The following is a 26,293-nucleotide window of genomic DNA, read 5'->3' as shown; positions in this document are numbered from 1 at the left end:
TCAGAATTTATTCAGCCTTGGTTAGGCTGGACCAATGATTTCAAATTTAACGCAAAGTCTATGCCCGTCAGCATGCTAATATTGGAAAGCTTTCACAATTGTGAGTGTCCAGACTGAGTTTGGTTTTACCAGGTTACCTTTCTATAACCCTGTTACTCATGACAAACAGAATGTTTTTTTTTATTATGAAATTGGTTGACAGATGATTTATAATTCTATCTATTTATGATTCTATTTATGAAGTTGGGATTGAGGTTCTGGGTGGTGTTTCTCTGCTATCCTTGAAGCGTTCTTTACTGTCCGTTTCTTATGGATGATATTGAGTGGCTCCTCTTATCGCCTGATGATCTCATTGCTGATCTTTATAATCTTGTTGAGGGCGTTCAGGTTGACAGAGCTCACCCCTCCAATCCATACTGTAATATTGAGAATCATCAGCATTTATTCTGCAAAAGAGAGGGCTGAACCGGGAGTGGATCAGCTCACCATTCGTCTTAAAGAGTCAGAAGAACTAGAGAACAAACCAACTCCAACAAACGATTCCAACCAAGCTAAAAACCACACACCTTATTTGCACATTAAAGGTGTAGATTTTTTAATATTCTAACATAAGATTCCGTTTCGCAACAATTCAAGGTTCTAAAATTCTATGTTGAATTCAATGAACCCAGATATTCTTTAGAACGTTAATTTCCCAACATTCCCATCACACCAGTGTGATAGGGAAGCTACACTAGGTGTGTAACTGATGCGTTCCGTTCATGACGTGTAAAATCCATTTAAAAACTGGTCTCTATCTATAAGGCTCTGGATTGGTCTATTTTTTTCCGAACGTACGTGCCGCTATCACGTCTTGTGTAGCTACTTTCATTGATTCTAGTGGAAGCTTATTGTTGCAGCAGACGCAACGCGAATGGAACTCACCTGGTGTAGCTTCCCTGTGACGGTACACCTTTAAACCAGTAAATCTTGAGCTGTTATTTATTTACTGAAGGACATCTAAACACATGTATGTAATTGTTTATTGAGTTATATATTGACATGTGTATTTTAAAATCATTCTCCTCAATAATATGAACATGTATATTAAGGCCTATGTGTAAACCAGTGGCAACATTGGCCATTCATTATCACATTCCTTGCAGTGCATTTATTGAACTGTTCTGATGGAGAAAATAAAAATAAAAACATATTGTTCTGTGGTTGTGAATTTGTGGGTGAAAACTATTGTGTTTTATGTGTTGGAAAAGAAATGATCTTTACAGTGATGCACAGTATGTATTACCAGTGGGACTACAGTTCAGGCTTCAAAGAAGATGGCTGTTGTTTAGTTTCAGAGTGTGATTGAGAGGGAACACTGAAAGCTACATATGGACACCACTTACTGTTCAGACACACCAGATTTTCAAGTGAGGCAGAATTTACAAGGTTAAAACCTGTCATACCACCAAATGTGCTGGGTTTCCAATAATCAGGAGAACATATTGGATTTCCCATCAGACCTTTCAAGGAAAATGGAGCGCCCATCTCTACCATACTCTGACCAAATATTGAACCTGATCGAGGCTTCTCCAGCAAAAGTCCAGGGTAAAATTCAAGGGCGTCTATGTCCCCATAGAGTTCTTCCAGCTCACGTGCAGTCTCTTCATTTTCTGGAAATAAAATGTCACAGAAAGTCAAGAGAAGTACAGAAGGTTATTTTGTCATGCCATGTACAGAGTAAAAACTAGTCATTGGCCTGGGATATAATTGCTATTAACAATGCATATACATCAAGGCTGTCAACGTATCCTGCATTCATTTGATACATCGGCCGTGCACATCCTTAAAAGTATGCAACATAAACATTAGAGGTGATAGTAAAGGGGCAGAACATATGCATGAGGTGCGGCTTTATTTATGACTTATGTGGTCTGCGTCATACGGAAGTTGATCTGAACTGCGTTGGAAAAACAATAGACATGTTCAAAGAATGTAAAAAGCTGTCATTAAATAAAAACTTTTAGCTTTGTTACTTTTTTTTTATTTTGCTCATACATCATTCCATGTATGTTATTTCATAGTTTCGACCTTTTGACCTGGGCACTGTATGTTAGTATACAGTAGTGTGGTGGAGCAGTGTTCGTGACACCGACTGACTGATAACTGTCTAGTTATCTACTACCAGTCACTTACTTCAATATTTATTTTTTATTCTTCCAATAAATTGTGCTCAATTGTCATTGAGTGCTTTCTGTCTTTTATACGAGATCCTTAGTCCTAAATGACATGTAATCAACAGCGAAATGTCACCAGTTACACCTATGAGTAGGCCTTAGGATCCATAGTAAGTTGTGGAACTATTACATTCATAAGCTGGCTTTACTGTCTGACTTTACTTGAGTCACCCTGGATCAGGCCCAAGCAGACAGGTCCCCCACTGGGCTGGGTTCAGCTCAAGGTTTCTTTCTGTTAAAAGAAGGAAGGTGTTTTTCCTTACCTCCATCAGTTTGTGCTTGTTCTAAAGTTTACAAATATTGTCAACTCACCACAAATCAATTCAGGGATTTTTTTATTTCCCTGCGTTAAAAATCTTAAAAGTTAAAAACATTTTGTACTTACCAGTTAAATCATAGAATGATGTATATGGCTCCAGGTTGAAGCGTTTGCGGTACTGATTGAAAGGCTGCACACGGAGTTCTCTCGATTCCCGAATAACACTCTCTGTCACACCAATTATGACAGGATGAATATTTTTACCACCACCTATCTGAAAGAAGAACAGTCACTTCATGAGGGTTTTTGTTATTAAGATCATCCTAAATAGTGTAAGTACACAATTTAAAAACGAAAAAGTGTGATGTTTTGCACTTGTGCCTTGGGTAAAATCATGTGTGTTATTTGACAAACGACAAGCCAACAGAATAATGTTGTACACTAGTTACTCTGGTGTACCTAACGTTTTCATTTAGGTGCACCTGCACACAATATTTCTCTCAGCACCTTCTGACACGTCAATAATACATTTTGAATGCAACCTTTTTGTCAGTTCCTACAGACCTGAAGTTCGCCTGCAAAAATGCTACCATCTTTGCCCATATAACGAGATCCGGTATCTTGAGATTTTCCCTATGGGAAAATAACATGGGGGATTCTGAATTATTGCACCTGTTAAACTCTTGCGCGGACAAAGAAATCGGAAATGCAGACGTTTTGCTCTACACACTTTTGTTCTCTGCCTTTGAGTGGATACTGTGATCTTCGGTACGTTAAGATGGCACACTTTAATTTTTGCTACCCCAGAGCTAACTTGTAATGTAACAATGTAACTTGCCTAAGGTAGTTAGCTTCAATTCAACACCCGGATCTCCTTATATGGGTCAAGATGGCAGCGTTGGTTCCTTTTTAGATGAACTTCAGAGGTCTATACACGGGTTTCCCGTTTACCAACAAAACTAGATGCGCGCGCAGCCGTGGGGCAGAAGACACTTGGTGGCCGTCCACAATGTTATAAACTTAACCTAAATAGTCGGCTGCTGTAAGCTACAATCGGAATTTTTTGTCTCAATGACAATAACATCTCATTTCAGACTATATTTCAGAGTTTGCCGTTCATTTGCATTATTAATATAACATCGTATTTTGTCATTTTTGGCGAAGACATGCATTCCGTTAGGGATATTGAACATATTGAACATTCTCTAACCATCGTGGTTTCGAATTGGTGCAGTTTTAGTGACGTTGCATAGAAATCCATGTATAGGTAACTGAATTTGGATTGTTTACATTTTTAATTTTTGGTGAACAAAATTTCCTTACAGCAATATTTTCCCCTCTTAACTTCCTCCTCACTGTGCATGGAAGAAAGATAAAATGTAGATCATTTTCCAAGCGATTCGCTTAGTTTCAATTGATTAGATCTTAAAGGGACACCAGGCAAGCCTGATGCTTTTTCTCTACGAAACTCCCCCTCACTCGGTCTGAAGCTCTTTTCCTTTTCTTTGCATCTTCCGTCAAGGGTTTTCGCTGCTTCTTCGCCGGCTCTGCCATTATACACACGTTTGCAACAATCGCTAGCGTTTCGTTAGTCTGCCTCTGTGCTGTGGATGCAGGATGTAAACTGATCCTGCTTCGGTCGGTGGGTACGATACACTGAACTTACAAGCGGGATATTCTTCCTACAGGCAGTAGGGGCGGGTGAGAGAGTCTTCATTCGCCCTGTAATGAGTAATTTAACCATATACCGACTTACGAAGATGAGTAATTAACACGAAAACGTTGCCTGGTGTCCCTTTAATTATTGTTGTAACTGCAAATATGTTGTTAGTGTAAATATGGACAGCCAAGTTCATAGACACTTGAATTCAAGAAGTTGAATAAAAATAGTTACCTTGTATTTACAAGATTTTCTACAGGTGCCAATAATTATGGTGTATGTTTTTAATGAAAGTGTTTTTCTTCATTAGATTTGCTTTCCGTCAAGGTTGGATTGTCCCCCTCATTGTTTTCATTGTCAAACTAAGAAAAATTGGAAATAGACTATTTTAGGCTAACTCTTTTTACTCAAGTTCACCAGGGATAGAAATAAATGTGGAGGATTGTTGTCCATCATTATGCAGGTTGTCATTATGACCTACATCCCTTTTGCCATATTTGATTCTTAGATGCCCTCTAGTGGATATATTGCTTACATCAGTGTTTCTCAGTTCACTTTTTCAGAGGGAGGACCACTTAACCAATACAAAAGAAACACACTGACCACCTAGCTAAAAAAAAAAAAAAGATTAGACCTACTTTAACAGTATATTAGCCAACACAATAGACCTACTTTAACAGTATATTAGCCTACACAATAGGCCTACTCACTGAACCATCTTGCTTTTTGTCTTTGCACTTTGCTTATTGTGCCAGAGGATTCATATGATTTAAACTTGCACATCTTACATAGACGGTGTTGCAGAACTGTTTGGATTTACATACAAGTTGGTTCAATATTGCAAACAACGCATCATAGCTTGCGGACCACCAGTGGTCCCCGGACCACACTTTGAGAAACATCCATGCCAATGCAAAGGAGGCATGGAAGTATGTGGGCTGTGACAGTCACATTGGTTGAAACATTTGTTTTTTTTTTTTATGTAAAGGGAGCATGAAGGAGCCTTAAAGGGGAATTCTGGTTTCTCAAGGTTACCAAGTACTGTTGGTGTGAAAAAAATTAAAATAATCAGTTCTACCTTGCTCCATAAGGCCACCCTATGCCATTAAGTCTTGTGACTGGCATACAGATTCACATGTGGTAGGCATGCAGGGTTCCCAAAGACAAACAACTCAGGGTCATGTGTCCCCACTAGGTCAATGTGGAGGTGGTAAGCACCTACAAGTATCTGGGTCTCCACCTGGACAATAAACTGGACTGGTCAGCCAACACTGATGCACTCTACAAGAAAGGACAGAGCAGGCTGTACTTCCTGAGGAGACTGCGGTCCTTCAATACGTGCAGCAAGCTCCTCAGGATGTTCTACGAGTCTGTTGTGGCCAGCGCCCTCTTCTATGCAGTGGTATGCTGGGGAGAAAGCACAAAGAAGAAGGATGCTGGGCGACTTGACCGGCTGGTAAGGAAGGCTGGCTCTGTAGTGGGAGCTGAACTGGAGTGCATCACTTCAATATCTGACAAAAGGACCCTAAACAAACTGATCAACATCTTGAACACTGAATGTCATCCACTCTACAGCACTATCAAAAAGCAAAAAAGCTTGATCAGCTGGAGACTTCGCTCACTGCCATGCACAACTGAAAGGCTGAGGAAGTCATTTGTTCCTAGGGCCATTGAACTGTTCAATGCCTCACTAAAGGGAAGAGGAGAGATAGACTTCTCTGCTTAGTCTGTCTGCCTCTCCACCCTCTCCATGTTTGAGTACTGACTGCCCACTACTGCTTTACTACTGTTTTACTACTGTTTTACTAATGTACACAGCCTAATGTTTTTCACTACTGTTTTACTGCTACACTGTTCATGCTATATTAGCACACATGATCAATGGCTGCGGTCAGTCTTCTGCTACAATACTGAATGAATGAATGGCTATAACCCTATTACCTCAACCTGTTCTTGCACTGAAATAGTTTTTTACTCTACCTTGTCTACATTATACTTTACTCTCCTATTTGTCCATATTATTTATGCTGGTCTCTAGACCTTACTCTTGCACTGTTGCACTGTTGGACTAATGTTGGACTACTTTTTGCACCTTCACCATGACACTCACTCTCTTGAGCACCTTACCAGTCCCGGCCCTGTCACTACAAGCGTCTTATGCTTGATCACCCTCAAGCACACTGGACTTTCTTAATTTAATTTATATAGTGTATTTAGTATTTAGTTTTGTTAGTTTTCTTATCTTTCTTATCTTGTACTGTCTGTATTGTACAGTGGAGTTTAGTTATATGTTTATACTTATACTTATGTTTACCATTTCTGCTGTAAGTGCATGTTGTGTGTGATGTCTGTATGCTACTGAGACCCTTGAATTTCCCCATGGGGATCAATAAAGTACAGTATCTATCTATCTTTCTATCTATCTATCTATCTATCTATCTATCTATCTATCTATCTAGTTTCAAGGCCAAAATGTAGGTGACAAACACAACCGTTCAAAGTTTGGGGTAATTTATAGCTTTTCCCTCAAAATCAAGGATGTTTCTAACATTATAAAAGACATACAGGTAAATTACGATTATAGCAGGAAATGGCTGATGTAAGTGCCTTCCACATTTATTGGCACCTCTGGTAAAGTTGAGTAAAAAGAGGTATAAAAAATAAAAAATCCAACCTTTTCGGAAAGAAAAATTCTGAGAAAAAACAATGTTTCATTGTGACGAGATGGAGGGTGTGTCCAGCCCCTGGCCTGTCAAAAGCAACCCTGGTATTCTTTACATACCGAAGCACATGGCCACAGGGTGGGACAAAGCCATTCAGGCAGGGCTGGAGGTGCTTTAGCTCACCCCACTGGTTTTCTATGGATTTCAGATCAGAAGACTGAGACAACAATGGCAGAAGCTTGATTTTGTGCTCAGTAAGCCATTTTTGTGTTGATTTGTAAATTTGTCATGGTTCAATGAGCTGCTTGATGATCCAATGACCCACTTTTAGTGTCTTGGCAGAGACACAGACTTTGCTCAGGTGCCCAAGACCTTTGGAATAACAACAGCCCCACAACATCACAGATCCTCCACCATACTTATCAGTAGGCATGGGGTTCTTTTAAGTATAGTCATCTTTCTATGTATGACAAACCCAATCACCATGAGTGTTTGTTGCTAAAAAGCTCAATATTCAGTCCATCTGACCACAGAACGTGATTGTAGGCAGAGTCCCAATAGCATTTAGAAGCCTCAGCCTTTTACATTTGTAACTGAACAATAATGGCTTTCGAATTTTGTCCAGACAAATTTGTCACAGTTCCAGTTGATTGGAATTTCTTAATTACTTTTTTTACTGTAAATAGAGCATTTTCAAAATAGAGCATTTTCAGGCGAGTGTTTTTTTTTTTTTAAATAGCCATTCCCATTATAAAGAATGACTCAGGAACATAATTTTAAATAAAATAAAGTCTGGAAAAATAGCTGGAAACAAAAAACTTTCTTCTGAAACTTGACAATCTATGCTGAGAAATGAAGGCACAGAGGGACAACCAAGACTGTGCACTACCACTTTCACAGAAGAGTGTAAACTGACTTTAACCTGAATAGAGAGAGGAGGGTGTTTGAGGAGGAGGGAGTTTGAGAAAGAGACGCCTCACTGGTCCTCAACTGGCAGTATTGTTAAATAGTACCTGCAAAACACCAGTTTGTCAATATCAACAAAGAGGTGACTTCAGGATGCTGGAATTGTAAAGAAAAAGCCACATTTCAGACTGACCAATAAAAAAAAGATGGGCAAAAGAACACAGACAGTCATTGGAGAAAGACTGGAACACAAAGTGTTACATCAAAGGTGTTCAGAGACGCAGACCAAAGTCTTGAAGGAGTGTTGATCCATCTGTCAAGCATGATGGAGAGAATGTGATGTCTAGGGGTGGCAGTGTGGTGGGAAAGTTGGAATGCTTTGATGGTGTGGGAAATTTATACAGAACCAAAGGAATCTGGAGGAAAGGGCCATCACTCCAGTTTGAAACACCATGCCACACTGTGTGGGCAGTGTTTGGTTGAAGCCAGTTTCCTCCACAATGTGGTCAATGACCCAAAACACAGCTCCAAACTATGTCAGAACCATGCAGGAATGTAGCAGTCAGCTGGTAAGGTTTTACACCTCCGTTCTAATGTTACATCACAGTTTGTTTACAACTAGAGTGGTAGGCAGCATGGTAGGCAAGGGACTGCAGAGTGGTAGGCAAACATGCCTACAACAGTTGGATTGCATAGGCTACACATAGTTACAAATAGCTTCAAAATTGAAATTTTAATATCAAATGATTGTTAGTGGCTCAGTGGGATAATGCCTTGTACTGGTGTTTCTTAGGTTGAGTGTTCGAATCCCCGTTAGAGCTTTAGGATTTGTCATTTGGGGCAGCCGTGGCCCACTGGTTAGCACTCTGGACTTGTAACTGGAGGGTTGCCGGTCGAGCCCCGACCAGTGGGCCGCGGCTGAAGTGCCCTTGAGCAAGGCACCTAACCCCTCACTGCTCCCCGAGCGCCGCCGTTGAAGCAGGCAGCTCACTGCGCCGGGATTAGTGTGTGCTTCACCTCACTGTGTGTTCACTGTGTGCTGTTTGTGTTTCACTAATTCACCGATTGGGTTAAATGCAGAGACCAAATTTCCCTCACGGGATCAAAAAAGTATATATACTTATACTTATATAAATATTGGCCGAGATATGCTGACCACTTGTGTAGGCCCTAACAGTTGGTTTTACAATAACGTTTACCATTAGATCCTCATGGTTGTGGAGGATGATCGTTAGCAGCTGTGTTTTATTCTGTGGCCTAATAATCTAGCCTAGCCTATCTACGAAGACGTAGGCTAGACTAAATAGCTATCTACAGTCATCCAAAAATGAATTGCCAGAGATAGCTATTAAGGGAAATATTGCAGCATTTAAACATGGCAAGAATATTTTTACCGGAATGGTTTGTTCTAATTTGTCTCGTGGAATTCGTGCTTGTGGACATCTATCACATGTCATTCCTATCTTCTGTCCTATTTAAAGTTATCATGAGTGTACCAAGTAATAGTACAGATTTCGTCAGCTACACTTTTTTTTTTATTGTATCTGCAAGCCATATAAGAAGTACACATTTTGCTTTTCATTACTGAGATGACCTAGACATAGACCAGAAAGACTTTTCAAATAGCTACCTGTCCAGCCCGCTGGAGAGCGAACGCCTCGACAAGCTTCTCCACCCCATAGTGGATGAGAATGGATGTATTGAAGATGAACTGGGAGTAAGGGATCTCATCACCATCAATGTGGAAGCTGTCTGGCATGAGAGGATGCCAGTGGTACAGGTGGTTGAATTCCACAGCTATGCGGTTCTGGTACTGGAACTGGGAACTAAATAGTAGTTCTGGGTCAAACTTCAGCTGAAGTAGATAGCCACTCAGATGTTGGACATAGTCTTCAATCACAATCCTGATTGTCTCACCTAAAAACAACACACAATTATTAGTAGTATCATCTTAAAGCAACACCAGAGAGTTTTTTGTACCTTAAAATAATGTTTCCAAAATCGTTTCAGTTGTTCATAAACTCGTAACAGGGTGAACGACACTTCTGGATTCGCTTTGCGACCCTCTATCAGCTATAACCGCACTATGCAAGTTTGCCAGATCGGGTAGCGGATCTGTAGTTCGATGGAATGAGACACTACAAATTTGACTTTTTCTGATGTCGCAATACATCATACTTTCATAAAATCATGCAACATACTCTACCTTGTCTGTGGACATTGTTATTTGCTGGATAAACAAATAGCATGCATGTGACAGAGGAAAAGTGCTTTGGTGTTGCTTTAAATGCAGATGCAAGATTGTTGCTGTAATATTTAAATTAAACTGAAACTCCAGACTGAAGACAAAAGGGATTTTATTTTCTTTGCAGCATGGATGATGCTGCCAATTTCAGAGTGAACTTTTCCCCAAAGTCTAGATGCTTTCTTTAGTTGGGGAAAACAGTCACTCATATCTGGGGATCTGTTAATGGCAAATGGGTTGTGGTGGTACAGCGGTTTACGTAATCATCCTCTACGTAGATAATCACTTAGATTCACTTCCCAACTACGCCTTGGATAAAACATTCTGGACCTTTACCAAGGCCTTTTTTAATTGTTTGTAGTATACAAACTAATGGACACTTAAGTAATGTTTGAGTCATTTTTTTTTTTTTTGTCTTTTCAAATATATATTTTTTCCATGTTTTTTTTGTAAATTCGTGGACTTTATACTGACCACATGGGCATTTTACCCACAGCAGATGACAGCAAAGTGAGAACTCCCGCATACTGTTAACTCCATAAGCAATTATATTTATTTCAGCAATGTGCATTGGTAGGCTATTTGTTTTCAGGAAAAAAATGGTGCTGATGATGGTCGTTTGACCGAAACGTTGCTAAAATAAATATATTTGCTTACAAAGTGAACAGTGTGCTGGAGTTCTCTCTTTTATGCGTTGGTGACCTTTGGTCTTCTCCGACGCACCTGTCTGTAAGAGGTGTACAAAAGTATTTTGCTTTTTGGACTCATAGCAGCACAAAGCCTCACCCTTACAAAAACTAAATGTTTGTGGCAGATTTGCAGCAAACTTGTGGGTGATTTGAGGTTTGCCAATGTTGGCCTCTACAGGCGAACTTCCAAAGTTCTGGCAACAATGAGATGTTTGCCACTAGTGGCAAATGTGTTCACCAGTGATTTGACATCACACTTAGCCAATAATGGCAAACTTCCAGTGAACCTCTGGTGACATTGCTACAAATTTGCTTTCGGTTCGATTCCCCGACCCAGTAGGAAAAATGTGGGTGGGAGAAGTGGTTGAGCACTGCTCTCCCATGCCCACATCCACAGCTGAAGTGCCCTTGAGCAAGGCACCTAACCCCTCACTGCTCCGGGTTAGTGTGTGCTTCACCTGACTGTGTGTTCACTGTGTGTGTTTCACTAATTCACAGATTGGGATAAATGCAGAGACCAAATTTCCCTCACAGGATCAAAAGAGTATATACTTAGTATACTTACTTACTTAAGTTAACCGCAACTGTTTGCCTGAAACCTAATTTGCATGTGAAAAATTTGCGGCAACTGTTGTTCTTGCGCAAGAAGCCTGACATTTCTTTAAGGGCAATGATAAAGCTGACGGATAAAATCTAAAACGTCAAAAACATACTTATACAAACTAAATCTTAGGAGACACTATAATGTTTTAATTGAAAATACACTTAATAGTGACACCATTTGTGTTATAGGATTAAAATCCATAGTTACCAATAACAATGAGACGGGCAGTCTGGAAGAGTTGTTCATCATCCCAGGTGGGGTGTTCTTCAAGCAGGATGTCACAGATACGGTTGTGTTCACGCAGCCATAGCGTGGCATACAAGCTGAGGCCGGGCAGCAGCCCAAAAACCTCCTGCCCAATTGCCAGTCTGTTCTCAGGGGCCACAGTTGGAGGGTAGCTCATGTTAACCTTTGCCATTGCTTCAGTTGGCGGGTACATCTCACCATTCAGCAGCTTTTCAGAGCATGAAAATAAATAACAATAAGGCCATGCTTTAAACAATAAGAGTTAGATTACAAAAGATGCAAAATGATACTTTGACAGTGTTGTACTGTTATGCAATCTTAAATGAAATGTGATGTAAACAAATACAAAGGACTTGACCTTTAGAATTGTTTTTTGCCTTTTTGGTCTGACATATTCCACTTTTAAAAGAATCCTGTATACACACGCTTAAAAACCCATCCAAATCATCATCATCATCATCCAAAAATTTGTTTTGCCAACAATTTATCAAATCCTGTCAACCATCACAGAAGGGCCATTTTCTTAGCTTGAATGTATACAGCCATGCTTATGGCTATGTGTGAAGGAATGTGTGTATCCATGCAAGAACGTGTGAGGTAATGGAACCTTAAGCAATAGGAAGTGGATGACAAACTTTGAAATCCAAAAGGAAACATTTGATTGGTTTTGTTGTGTTGCAAATGATTGTTTTCAGAGCAGATATCCTCACACATGAGTTATGTGCTATTTAGGTGCTGTTTGCATTTAAGCATTAAGTGCATTTAAGTAATGTTAGATAGATAGATAGATAGATAGATAGATAGATAGATACTTTATTGATCCCCAGGGGAAATTCAAGGTCTCAGCAGCAGCATACATACAACACAAACACATTCTTTCTTTAACAGCAGAAAGAGTAATTAAAGTATATAATATAAAAACACAACTAAGCAGTAAGGACAGTAGATAAAGAATATGCTAAATATACTAAAATACAAATTATACTAACACTTAATACAATATATAAAAATACACTAAAATACAAATGACAAAAATACAAATTATACTAACACTTAATCTAAATCAATTCTAAAAACAGTATCCACATAGTGGTGATTAATAAATCAGAGGCGCTTGCAATGACTGAGGCAGGGACTGAGCCTGTGATTCTCTGTGCATAGTAAGGTATGGTAAGGTGCTCTAAGGTGCTCTGTGTGAATGAATGAATGAGTGTCATGGTGGTAGTGCAATGGTGATAGTGGTCATGGTGATAGTGCATTAAGTAAGTCAACAGTGAGTAAGTCAGTCTTGAGTAAGTCAACAGTGCAACAATGCAGAAATAAAGTAAAGTAAAGTCTATATATCTATATATTTAACTATTTAAGAAAATGTATAAGTGTGGCCACAGTTCGGCTGTGGCATGGAGGGGGGGGTTATGCATATGTGCTAAAGTGCTAATATAGCACGCAAACAGTGAGGCATAAGGACAGTGGTACAAGTGGCTAGTGGACAGACAGTACCAAACATGGAGGGGGTGAAGAGGCAGACAGACTATGCAGAGAAGTCTATCTCTCCTCTTCCCTTAAGTGAGGCATTGAACAGTTCAATGGCCCTGGGGACAAATGACTTTCTCAGTCTGTCAGTTGTGCAAGGCAGTGAGCGAAGTCTCCAGCTGATCAGGCTCTTCTGCTTAACAATAGTGCTGTGGAGTGGGTGACACTCATTGTCCAAGATGTTGATCAGTTACGACAAAGATCCTTGATTATTCTGCTTCAGCCCTCTCTGGTTACAAGTACCTTAACATTCCATGGAGCTATGGTTGTTGCATGTACAGATTCTGTCTGATTATTTTCACATCATCTATCACAATTTGATAATCCTGTACCATATGATTTTGTCCTACATGTGTTGTAGGAGCAGGCTTCACTCAGTTTCTTATTTATTTTTGAGAGTGCTTGGCCAAACGTATAAGTAATACCAAAGAGGAAAAGGCCGCACATTGCATACAAACGTGTTTATTGCACAAACGTGTTTATTGCACAAACGCTTTTGGCTTAGCGCCTTCCTCAGTGTGCTTGAACACACTGAGAAAGGCTCTAAGCCGAAAAGCGTCTGTGCAATAAACACGTTTGTATGAAAAGTGCGGCCTTTTCTTCTTTGTCCTACATGTACCATGAGCTAATTGTTGAGGAAAACATCAGAAATATAGCTGCAATAGGAGTCAAGGAGTGTTGGGCAAGTGGTAGCATAGGCAGATTGCGGAATGGTTCAGAGATTTCAAATAGAAACGTCTGCAACTGTACAACATTTTTGCAAAGCACACCACATGTCTGTATTTTGAGCCAATCTAATCTAGACATATAGTGGTGTTCAGATTTTAGTGCTCTTTTATGTATCATCAACTGCAGAATACTGAGTGTATCCATAGAATGTGCTGTTGAACACTGTATACATATTCTCAAATTTGGCCTGTTTCTTATCTTCTTATTGTCAATATGTACAATAGTGTAAAAAAACAACTTTGGCACACCTATCTACATAACTCATGTGTCTATCTATGATTATAATAAAAAGACAGAGAAATAAATATTTGGTTAACAATGTTAATAAATATTTGTTTAACAACCAATCTAATGGCAAACAAGGCTTTTACACAGTACTGTCTCTTTATAATGTTCATATTCTCGATGAAGTCCATTAAAATCCCATTAAATTAAAACTAAATATTGTTAACATTTGGTAGATGGAAGATGACATTAAAGGGCCAAGATGAGGGGGTGGCTCTCAACAAAAAAGATATCCTATAAACAGACAGGTAATAACAGTCTTTGCTTCAGAAGTGTCCCTACCTTAAACTAGGTCACAACTCTCATGTACAAAGCGTGGGAAAAAATGTAGACAGGACACTGTGTTTTCATTTAGCAGGACTACTCACTTGGTATTTCAGCTTTCCATCTTTGTGAAGCCTAAGATTCAGCTGCCGGGGAAGATTATCCCCATATATGTGTCCTGCATCCACCTAGAGTAGAAGTCACATGTAATATAATTTTACACAAATCATAAGCTTCTGTAATAGTATGGTTTTTAAGTAGGTTTTGATAAAGCACACTCAGTGTTCTACTCAGAAACAGAGACCTGGCCCTGGGTATGACCTGGGGTCTACACAACACCTGGTGTCTGGTGTAGTTTCACCTACACACACACACACACACACACACACACACACACATACACACAGGCATTGCATTGCTCCCCACTGCATTAGCCACGGCCAACAGGTAATTAGCTATTTTGAATTTTGTGCATGTTGACACATGTTCAATTGTGATATACTACCCCTAGAAGGTTCATCATATTTATGTGTATAATTTGTTATAGAGGATGTAAGGATGTTGCTGTCATTGAATCAAGGAGGAAATTGTGATAACCTGCAATATGTTCAAATGGCAATAGAATTAATTGACACGTCTTGTCACATAAACATAAACAGGAAATGTGTCACAAATTCTCTATACTCTAAAAAATATGATGATTTAAATTCAGATGATGGCCTACTGTAGTTCACCTATATCCACTGGTTTAAGCTCAAGCCAACCAACATTCAACACATTAATTTCTTTCATTGTCTTCATAAACTCTGTGACTAAAATTCTGGAATCCAGTATGGTGGTATGGTATAATGTGTACTTACCCCATGACCTAAGGCTTTAGTGAATGCTAATCCCATTCTGTTGTGGGTTTTGAAGAATTGATGAGTGAAATGTTGGGCAAAGAAGGCGAACATGAGATTGCTCCCCTGAGGGTCAGGTTTAAAATGGTCCCGAAGCATAAACTTCTGCACCAACAACTTTGGGTCTGGAAGTTCTGTTTTACCTACAGAAAGGTGAAAACAATTAGGAAACCTTCTTTCTTTCTTTCTTTATTTATTTATTTATTTGCTGTGCTGCTCACCTGAAAGACTGTACATGACAGAAGAAAACATTTTTTCAAATTGTACAATACAATAGTCTCAAAGAGCTGTCCAAGGCCTGAATCCTCTTGGAGAAAGCACAATGCAGCTGTGACCAGGAAAAACTCCCTTTTAACATGAAAAAACCCCTTGATCAGAACCCAGCTAAGAGGGGGGACCCATCTGCTTAGCGTCAGCCCAGTAGAGGCACAGATAGAGAGGAAGGGAAACGGAAATCAGGCAAAAGAACAGATGCAAACAGATCACTCATACATACATCACATTAGGCTACGTTCAGACTGCAGGCAAAAGTGGCCCAAATCTTTTTTGAGGATCAAGTGACCAGGTCATACTTCTTCAGAAGTAGTGTGAACACTCAAATCTTGCCCAGATCTGATTTTTTCAAATCCATATGTGGTCCTGAATCAGACCCAGGTCTGATTTTTTTTTATGTGGCTGCAGAGTGAACAAGAAAAGTGGATTTGATGCGACTTTTACGTCAATCTACACCAGTGGTCCCCAAACTACGGCCCGCCACCTCATTTTGGGTGGCCCCCTAAAACATGTCCGCGGTATATACTGTAGCATCTGGCCCGCATGGGAGTACGACATCGTCAAACTATAACTTCCGTAATTTCCCCCATTCATTTTCTATGGCGAGTCTTAACAGTACACATGTAATACTCTTTTTGTCCACTGGTGGTTGTTTTGGCGCTGTTTTGCGTTTGCCATCGAAAACGGAATGAAACGTAGGCCTACCTGCAAACAATGCAAGAGGCTGACTGCATTAGTGCTCAAAGTATTCTAGAAGTGTATCAATTAGCAATTTTTAATAACTAACTAAGTCAAGTCATATTTCTGGGACTTTCTGGGATAATTATTTCTATTTTTTATTCACTCGTTCAAATGTTCATACAAATTCACAAGTTCTCATCAGGTGAGTGAAAGTGGTCATTTCAGATGTTTTTGCCTGCACTTCATAAAACTCTCATAGTTTGGGAACTTCAAATTATTTGTAGGATATTGCTTGTTCACAACTTGAGCTGTGTATGCAAATACACAGAGTTCAGAGTTCACACATTTTGGATAAAATACACTTTTGGGACTGTTAAAGTCTTTTTATTAGTATTATTTCATTTGAGCTACATTTTACACTGATATGGCATGATGGCAATATAAACACAGCTAATAATGGTATTAAATTGCAGTAGCCTATGATTAAATGTAATGGAATATTCAACTAAGGTAGACTGCTGTTGTTCACAGCACTAAGCTATTTATGTTTACTTATATACTCCGAATCTCTGGCCCTTAGAGCCAGGCATAGTGAGCTGGCCCTCGGAAGAAAAAGTTTGGGGACCACTGATCTACACCGACATTCTCACAATTATGCGCCAGCGGGAGTTAGCTGACGTCATTGTTATTGTTCTTTTGGGCATGCGGTTCAGTTCGGAACCACAAACAGTTCACACTGGAATCTGATATAGGCCACATTTTAAAAGGTAATTTGAACAGCCAAATCGACAAATCGGATCTGGGCAAAAATTCCAAATTATATCTTGATCTCTAATGTTAATATTGGTCTGTCCAAAAAATGCTCAGATGCTATTTTATAAGCCCATTAGACTGTGGAATAAAATGCTGTATTTTAGCAGATATCTAGCACCCTTCATTTTTATCTGGCACCCATAATAATTTAGCAAGCTTTGAGCTGATTGGCTTCCTCGCAGCCAATGACCACTCACAACAAACTCCACAACAAACAGTGTTTGTTCAGATTGGTCCATTTTCGAGTGGTCATTTCAAAGCCCAAGATTTGCATTTTTAGGAAGAAACAATAGTCTTTCAAGTTCACAAGAGCTTTATGGCCATGCACCCAACTATCCTTATTCAACAAAGCCTTATTAAAAACAGCTTTACATTCTGTCTGCTTTAAAAACAAAAGTCCACAAGGCATAAATAAAAACTATGTGACAATATGTGACTAAAATATCAGTTTTGCACATATTTGATGACATTGTGCCTTACCTTTAGTACCCATAGGAGTTGGGCAGTCTTCTGGCACAGGTGGCAGGATACGAGTGTAATAGGTGGTGTTGTAGTATGATTCCCAGTTCAAGTATCCATACTTAGAGTTGTATGTTGGAGGACTTGGGATAAGATCGGACCTTGCTGGGTGGTAAGGGTTAATAGGAAAAAATGGCAAAATGTAAAATCCATTCATAATCTTTGTTGCCTTGATGCATACAAATCTGCTCAAATCTAAGCATGAACCAAGGTAACTTAAGTACTGCGACACAGAGTTATCTAGTACCTTCTAGAGCTTGTTTGAACACTTAATGTTTTGTTTTTCTTACAATTGGTCAGTGGAATTCAAAATTATGTTTGCTAATTCAGCATGTAATGTAAGATATCAAGGCCTACACTGTGGAATACCTATTACAAAAGAAAGTTTAGGAAGTCAGGGTATCAAGGAGAAATTTTTATGAAAACTGCTAAATCACAGGAACCTCAGAAAAAAAGTCCATTGTATATTAAAAGTTATTTTGGCAGGATGCCATCTTCTATCTCTGACTCCTCTCAGCCTCTCCTCTAACTCAACCGACATTCCTAAAGCACCTCCTAGCTACTGAGCCGGGGTTCTATACACAATGCGGAGACTGGAAGAAAGTCATAAAAGAGTTGTTGTTGTTTTTTTAAAGTTCAGGACTGCACCATAGGGCTTTAACTGAATCAACATCTCCAGGATATAAGGTCAAAACCAACACACGCATAAGTAAGCACACTAGAGAAAGTGCCCCAAGAATAAGTAGAAACAAGAAGGAACTGAAACAGGCATTGTGGTAACAAACAGATTTCTTTTCCTCCTGTTTATGAGATAGAAAAGAAAAAAGTCATAAACTGACTGAGAGATCATGATAGAGGCAGGGTGGTCATATTCATCTCAACCAGACTGTGCATATTTACTTTCTGTAAATATTTAGTCTATTAAGCATTCCAACGGCACCGCATGGTACGCCTTGTCTCTCACTCACTCATTGTAGTCTACATCATAGATCATGATGAGACCATGCTGTAGACTGCATTATACCATTTCTTTATTACTATTATCTCTTTTTTTTTTTACAAAAAAGCATGACAGCAAGAAAGTGTCAAACTATCAAACCACTTATAGTGTCCGCTTATAACAGCTTATTCCTCACTTTTACTGGTGGTGAAGCAACACCATCTCTGTGGCCTGTGATCCCCCATCCCATCCATTACATAACTTTCTTTTGTAGCATACTGACCTGTCAAGACAATCCGCATAAGCCAGTCCCGCAATCTAGTGCTGTTAATGATATTCCAAAGCCAGTGGAAGTGGGTGAGGATGTAGTGAATAGCATTAGGACTTGGTTTTAGGTGCTGCCGAACTCTGGTCCAAAATTCCGCTGAAAAAACAAACAACAAAAAAAACAACAACAAAAACAAAACAAAATATTTGTGATGTCCAAAAGATACTGTTTTTAGTGTGATCAATGGTTTTGTTATCAGAGTGACAGTTAAACATTCTAAAAACGCTATAAAATCAGATTCCATTAAATTTTAGCCATCACATTCATCATATGTGCCAATTAAGTGCCCTTGAGCAAGGCACCTAACCCCTCACTGCGCCGGGATTAGTGTGTGCTTCACCTCACTGTGTGTTCACTGTGTGCAGTTCACGGATTGGGATAAATGCAGAGACCAAATTTCCCTCACGGGATCAAAAGAGTATATATACTTATACTTACTTACTTATCAACATGAGGAAAGACTTTCCTTATCATTGGTCAGTGTGGATTGCTTTCATCATTATAGTTATAGTTATGTTTATAGTTATCGTTCCTGGTGTGAACGGCCCCTAACACCTTCAGAAGCATACTGACTATACATAGACAACCTTTCCAACTCTAAACACAGCACACAAATGCCCAGTACACTGTAAAACATTCAGAAGCTCACACATTTGTTCTGCGTAAAAATGTTTCTGTGTGTTATTTCATGATTTACCGCAGACACGTTAACAAAAACTGCTTACATAGCTTGGCCACTCAAATGCTGAAGCTTTGACTTATGTATTCAGTGATGGCATTCACTTTGAAAAAAAGAATATCATTACTTGAGTGCACTGTCATAGGTGGACCCAGCAGTGATGGAAACTGTTGTGTCGAAACACAAATGATTGGGATTATCAAAATAGCGGTTAGTGAAAAAGTACTGCATATATATATATAGAGAAAATGATTTTCCCTACATTTCTGAAATTAAGCTTTTAGGGGAGCTCATGTATTTCTTCTTCTGGTGAGCTGAGTACCTCACCCAGAAATTAAATCATGCTGATGGAAAATATCAGGTACATTATTGCCCCAACCAACTGCTACACACAGGGAAAATATATCATGCATCCCATTTCATCTTCCATCACACAACGGCTCTCTGAGAAAAGAGAAAGTGAGGTAGGTATAAAGCACACAGCATTAAAGTCTCTCTCAAAACATCACCTCTCCTGAGCAACACATGACAGAGATCCGGCTTTACTCGGTATGTACTCCTGACACTGAATTCCTCTGCCTATCCTTGAGGCCCTGGTACTTACCGAGGGAGTTCGGGAATATTATCCTATGTGCGGCCTACATCCCTCCCAGCGCGAACGCAGCGAGGGCTACGCGTCTTACAGCTGACTGTATCCACGATCAGCTGCAACGTACACCAGGTGCGCCGGTCTTTATTCTGGGTGATTTTAATCACTGTAAATTGGAACCACTATTACCGGGCTATGAACAATATGTGAAATGTGCTACACGCGATAAGAGCATACTAGATAAATGCTATGGTAATGTGAAAAATACCTACACTGCCACTCTGAAGCCTCCCATTACTGTCTTCTTACAAAACTGTTTTAAAAACCTCCAAGCCAAAGACAAAACGAGTGTCTGTGTGGTCTAACGACAGTATTGAGACTCTAAAAGGCTGTTTTCTCAGTACAGACTGGAGCATATTTCACAGCCAGGACCTTGAGTCTGCAACAGAGGCAATAACAGATTATATTAATTTCTGTACCAAAAATGTTGTCACCAAAAAGGATGTTGTCATATACCCGAATAACAAACCTTACATTACTTGGCAAATTAAAGACTGTATCAACAGAAAGAAAATTGCTTTTAAAACTCATGATAAGGCTGCACTTAGACTAGCACAGAAAGAACTTAACCAGCAACTGCATGTGGCTAGGAGTAAACAGAAAGAACTTTTAGAACTCAATTTTAATACTTCAGACACTAAGAGAGTCTGGGATTCTATGAAGGCTATTGCAAACATGAACCCTTCTAAAAATCACTTTATATCACTTGATGACTCCAAAGTGGCCAATGATTTAAATCATTTTTATTTAAGATTTGAGACACAGGACTTCTCTGAGAAGTGTAACAAGGAGCTGGGCTCCCTACCTCCCATTGATAGTGTGACACATAGATTGTGGATTAATCCACAACACATCGAACGCCTATTTCGGCGCATTCCGTTAAAAAAAGGCTGCAGGGCCAGATGGGATCTCACCATTTTTGTTAAAAACATTTGCACAGGAGCTAACTGCAGCTTGGTGTCCTGTTTTCCAACAGTCTATAGACACACACAGTCCCTGCCCTGTGGAAACGCTCCATAATTATCCCAGTGCCCAAGAAGGCAAATCCCACTGAAAACAATGACTTTAGGCCCATAGCATTAACATCAGTTGTGATGAAATGCTTTGAGAAGTACATAGTTAGCATACATAAAATAGACGTATATGGTAAATTAGATCCACTTCAATTCGCTTACAAACGCAGGCGATGTACTGACGATGCTACTTCCTCCATCATGCATCTTGTTTTAAAACACCTTGAAGACAAGTCATCCTATGCCCGATTACTTTTTATTGATTTCAGTTCCGCTTTCAATACTCTCCAGCCCTAACTATTAATCCAGAAATTGAAAGTGTTGGACGTTAATCCATCACTTATACGGTGGTTTCATTCTTTCCTGACTAGCAGGACACAGCAGGTCAGGGTAAACTCCAGTCTATCCCAAATTAAAGTTATTAGTACTGGGGCACCACAAGGATGTGTGAGTTCACCAGTCCTTTTTACTCTGTACACTAATGAGTGTTCATCTAAGCACCCTGGGAACTATATCTTTAAATACTCAGACGACTCAACAATTCTATGTTTACTTCAACAGAATGATGACCTGGACATCTATCATTCAGAAGTAAGGCAGTTTGTTGATTGGTGTGATTCCAACCACCTTATTCTAAATGTTAAAAAGACTGAGGAAATCATTTTTGACCCAAAGTCAGTCGGCAATCACAACCCAGTAACTATACACCAGCAACCAATCAAACAGGTACAATCATACAAATATCTTGGTGTTTATATAGATAGCTCCCTAGCATGGAACACTCACGTTGACTTGTTATGTTCCTGCATCAAAGAGTCCACTTCCTGCGGCGGTTGCGTTTGTATGGAGTTGACCAAAAAATTATGATATTGTTCTATCAGGCAGTTTTGGAAAGTATTATTAGATATGGCATAACCACTTGGTTTGGGAACCTTTCTGTTGCATTAAAATCAAAGCTAAACTATCTAGTCCACACAGCCATGAAAGTCATTGGTCTGAAACAGTATAACAACCCTCAGTTTATTTTCGATCAATGTGTGTTAAAGCAAGCAGACAGAATTCTTTCTGATCCCTCTCATGTCCTGCATGCACAATATGAGTTGCTGCCATCAGGCAGGCGTTTCAGAGTCCCCCACTGTAGACTGAATAGATTCAGAAACTCCTTTATCCCCATATCAATAACACTCCTTAACAAACACCGCAAATAAGTGCCATCAGGTTCAGCAAGAGTTTTTTTTATTTTTATTTTTTTTTATCTATTTATTCAATCACTTATTTAATTATACTGTCTGTTATTAACCTTTTATGTCTATGTCTGTGTGTCTGTATTGGGTCAGAATTTCTGAGAAGTCCAAGACAAATTTCCCTAAGGGGATAATAAAGTATATATCTATCTATATCTTACTCCTCCCTGTGAATGAACCCTGCAAGATCTTGGCCAGTGATCTCACTTGAACACCAGTAGCATGTCTTCAGGGCAAGCAAGGCAAGCAGTGTTTGCTTAGAAGATTTGCTTGGTACAACATCGCATGGTACAACAAGTGATCTCTTAACATTATGTTTCATAAACATAATTTACTGTCTGTTTGCATTCATCTCTTAAAGCAACACCAAAGAACGCTATTTGTTTATCCAGCACCGGCTTTGCAAATAATAATGTCCACAGACAAGGTAGAATATGTTGCGTGATTTATGAAAGTACGATTTATTGCAACATCAAACGCAAGTCAAATTTGTAGTTTCTTATGTCTCATTCTATCGAACTACAGATCCGCTACCCGATCTGGCAAACTTACATAGTGCGGTTATAGCCGATAGAGGGCTGCAAGGCAAATGCAGAAGTGCCGTTCACCCTGTTACAAGTTGATGAACCACTGAAACGATTTTGGAAACATTATTGTAAGGTACAAAAACTCTTTAGTGTTGCTTTAACTGAATTTCATTATTTTGTAATTGGTGGCATTTCAATTTTATTTTACACATACAGTACATCATTTTGTTTTACTCACGAATGGTGCAGTTCTCTCCATAGTAACCAGTGCGGGTGCAGTCACATTCATAACTGTCCATCCCATATCTTAGGCAGATTCCCATATGCTGACATGGATAGTAGCAACAAGGATTAACTGGAAAAAAACATATGTATAATGCTAATCAAACACTGAAATATGCATTTTTAAATGAGGTCCTGAAATATAGATTAGATTTCTGTCTCTCTCTCTCTCTTTCTCTCTCTCTCTCTCACACACACACACACACACACAGAACTGGGGTCATAAATTGAAACACTAAACACTGACATGATCTTGTTGTGGTGCCTTTGTGTGATTGCAGTGCCTGTGCAGTGAGCTTGTCTGATTGATTGATTGCTTGATTGACATCCCCCAGCTCCAATGGGCTATTCTCTCCCCCACTCCCAACCAGCCTGCAAGTCAACATTATGTTCTGTGTGGAATGTGCAAGCAGATTTTAAAAGTGATAAAAACAGCCCAGGTTTGATAAGGGTAGGTAGCATTTCTGTCTCTTCTATTCACTCCTGTGAATACAGATTTAGTTAGGTGACATGTTGTGTTGTGGACACTTATATTTTTCGACTTTGGTAGGTAACTTTAAAGTTATAATATTAGTAAACCTTTAAAAAGCTGCAATTTTCTTGTTACTGGTGTTACTTGGGAGTTGGGAAGGAGGACGTCTTTTTTTCCCATGCTGCTAAAAGGTTTCCCATTGGGTGGAATGTTTGGCACTGTTTTGACAGCACTTCAATTTCCAGTTTGCACATAGTTCGTAGAGTTCAGAGTTTGGCCATAGTTGAATAGTCTAAAAATAATGTCCTCCTATATCTTTTTTTCCTTCATTGACTTTTTTTTTTTAATATGCCAAGACATCAAGCAAGGATGTAAAAGAGTTCCCATAAGGACTCATAAGACATCCTTTAAAAGACATCCTTTGGCTAAGAAAACACTACTACACTTACAGTAGGCTACCTAATTATGTAATGGTGGATTTTATTGACCAAGGGTTTATTGACCTTGGGTGTTTGCTCCTGCTTCTTTACTCAAACAGAAGTACAGGTGTAATATTTCCCTCTTCTGATAAAGGGAACATGATAACTAATTGACTGACTTCTAGAAATCAGAATGTGGCGTGATGGTTAAGTGTTGGCCCTCACAAAGCATTTGTGTCAAAATGGCAGATTCAACATAATCCAGATAGATAAAAGATATATAGATAGATAGATACTTTATTGATCCCCAAGGGGAAATTCAAGATCAATCCATAATCCCGATTTTGAAATCATTGGTCCAGCCTAACCAATTACTGTACATTGATCAGGGATTCTTAACTTTGCTACTTTGCCTAACCTTTACAAACTGATAATAAACCGCATAGTCTGTCAGGAAACAATGTCTTTACCTTTGCTACACATTGTTCCAATGGCAATTTGTTCTGTGTTTGCAGGCGTTGCTGCCGTTTACCACAGCCACTTTCGCTATCATAACTAAAGTCATTCCCTCTCATTGCTGAATGGCCTGCCATCCTGGTGGCTGAGGGAAACATAAATGTATTGAGAGGAGCCACACTATCTCAGACAGTGAGATGAAAATGAACAGAGATACCAGACAGGCATGCAGGCTACCATACTGTCATTTACAACTTACAAACAAATAATTTGTAAGATATAATTTGACTCATCTTTTTCAACCAACCCCGGGATTGGTTTGAACGCACTCAATAAACTGTTTAGCAAAAAGACCATTTAACAAGACACACTTAAATTTGGTCAGATTTAACTAATCTGTTTTTAGGCACGGTAGCATAGTAGCTGGCTAAGGAGCTGGGCTTATGCAGTAGCCAGAAAAGCATTTAACCCCATGACAGTTTTCTCACTGGAATTACACATTCCATACTGCCATATTTCTCTGGAATAGGTTATAGACAAGATGACTATTTATTACGTGTAGCCTATATCAATATCAACAAGATAAAGGCCTACCACATTTATGTAGGTTAGACACCAACACTTTCTCAAAACACTTGTTAAAGTGGTCTGTCAATCTGAGTCCATCAATGTAACCCAAGCCCTTAGATGGCCTGTCCACTGCAGCACAAACACATGGATGGTATGCATTACGTCCTAACATGACTTCCTGCTTCACTCTCAGTTTAGCTGTGATAACACTAGAGGGCAAAATTTGAATGAAATGTGGTTGTGATGTAACGGAATGGAAATGCTGATAACTCAACCACCACTTTAGCGGAACTTTAACTGCAGTGCTGCTAAATAATTTCATTGTAGCCTATATCATGACAATTATTATTATCATCATTGTCATTATCATTACTATTATTATTATGACAACTAGGCTATTGTTGTTAGGCTATATTTTTTTTATCATAGTAGGCTTAGTAGTAGCATAGTAGAACTATAATTTTTCTTGTTCATTTGGGAAACCCAACACAAACAGCCTATGAATGACCCTTTCGTAGTCCCCTGCTCAAGATCAGACTTGTTCGTCACACACAGGTTACAAAAGAAGATTGTTCTCCAGAATGTGACAGTGGTTGTTGCTCTAGCTTTGTTTTACTGTTCTGGTTTTAAGGTAGACTTGCCGGAATGCCAGTCAACCGGTTGTGTGTTTGCATGTGCACATAACATTATATTACATTGGTCTGTTAAAGGACTTACCGCTTCCTTTTAAGACGGTCTTCACTTTTTCAGCTGGAATTGTCTGTCCGTGTAACAGCAAGAGTAATGTGCAGGTCTGCACGATGCACGATACTGATGGAGAGGAATAAGATTAAACGACCATTATGTAGGCTATAAATTAATACAGTTAACTGCACCCGTTTTTCTGATTAAGCAGGCATATTAAAGATGAATAGTTATTAGTTACCCTTCATTGTTAGCCTCAAATCCAGTGTAGGCTAGACGCAGTATTTTGTTTTTGTCTTCGTTGCCGACCCAGAAGGCTACAATTGAAATAAAAAAATAACAATCATCCTCGATTTCAGTGCATTGAAATAACGGAGACGATTGTGTCAAATAGGTAAAAAAAGCACTTTGACTGGGCCAAAAACTGCTGAAGTCAGTATCTAACTGTCTTTCCGACGGTGAGTTGCAGCCCTCGAAAATATCCAGGAAAGTTCATTACGGGCGAGTGAGAGGGAAGAGGGTGGTGCAATTTGTGTTGTGAGAAAG

The 26,293-nt window shown here is 39.3% G+C and overlaps 1 protein-coding gene across 3 annotated transcripts; it reads right to left on the bottom strand.

Annotated features, from left to right (window-relative positions):
- Positions 1-831: 831 nt before the first annotated feature.
- On the bottom strand, positions 832-26,293 carry ptgs1 (prostaglandin-endoperoxide synthase 1). Of its 3 annotated transcripts, none has more exons than XM_042070534.1 (12): positions 25,989-26,293; positions 25,781-25,873; positions 23,103-23,219; positions 18,708-18,848; positions 17,446-17,589; positions 15,160-15,341; positions 14,404-14,487; positions 11,450-11,696; positions 9,335-9,621; positions 2,602-2,749; positions 2,347-2,448; positions 1,529-1,652 (listed from the first exon to the last, which is right to left on the bottom strand). In XM_042070534.1, exons 1-11 carry the CDS (start codon positions 25,993-25,995, stop codon positions 2,384-2,386), a joined length of 1,515 nt encoding a protein of 504 aa, XP_041926468.1. In that variant the 5' UTR covers positions 25,996-26,293; the 3' UTR covers positions 1,529-1,652; positions 2,347-2,383. The 3 variants fall into 3 exon arrangements, with proteins under 3 accessions (XP_041926466.1, XP_041926468.1, XP_041926469.1); XM_042070535.1 differs by having other exon boundaries at positions 1,636-1,652; positions 2,379-2,448; XM_042070532.1 differs by lacking the exon at positions 2,347-2,448 and having other exon boundaries at positions 832-1,652; positions 25,989-26,292.

Source organism: Alosa sapidissima, chromosome 18, assembly GCF_018492685.1.
Source record: "Alosa sapidissima isolate fAloSap1 chromosome 18, fAloSap1.pri, whole genome shotgun sequence".
Taxonomy (NCBI): domain Eukaryota; kingdom Metazoa; phylum Chordata; class Actinopteri; order Clupeiformes; family Clupeidae; genus Alosa; species Alosa sapidissima.
The sequence above is the reverse complement of the archived record's forward strand: the minus strand, read 5'-3'. Positions and strand labels throughout refer to the sequence as shown.

Coding starts and splice junctions, on each gene's coding strand:
- ptgs1 (XM_042070532.1), bottom strand. Junction 23,220..25,780: donor GACCGTCTTAAAAGGAAGCG/GTAAGTCCTTTA, acceptor GTTTTTTTCCAG/TTAATCCTTGTTGCTACTAT. Junction 11,697..14,403: donor ATGGAAAGCTGAAATACCAA/GTGAGTAGTCCT, acceptor TGCTCTGAAAAG/CTGCTGAATGGTGAGATGTA.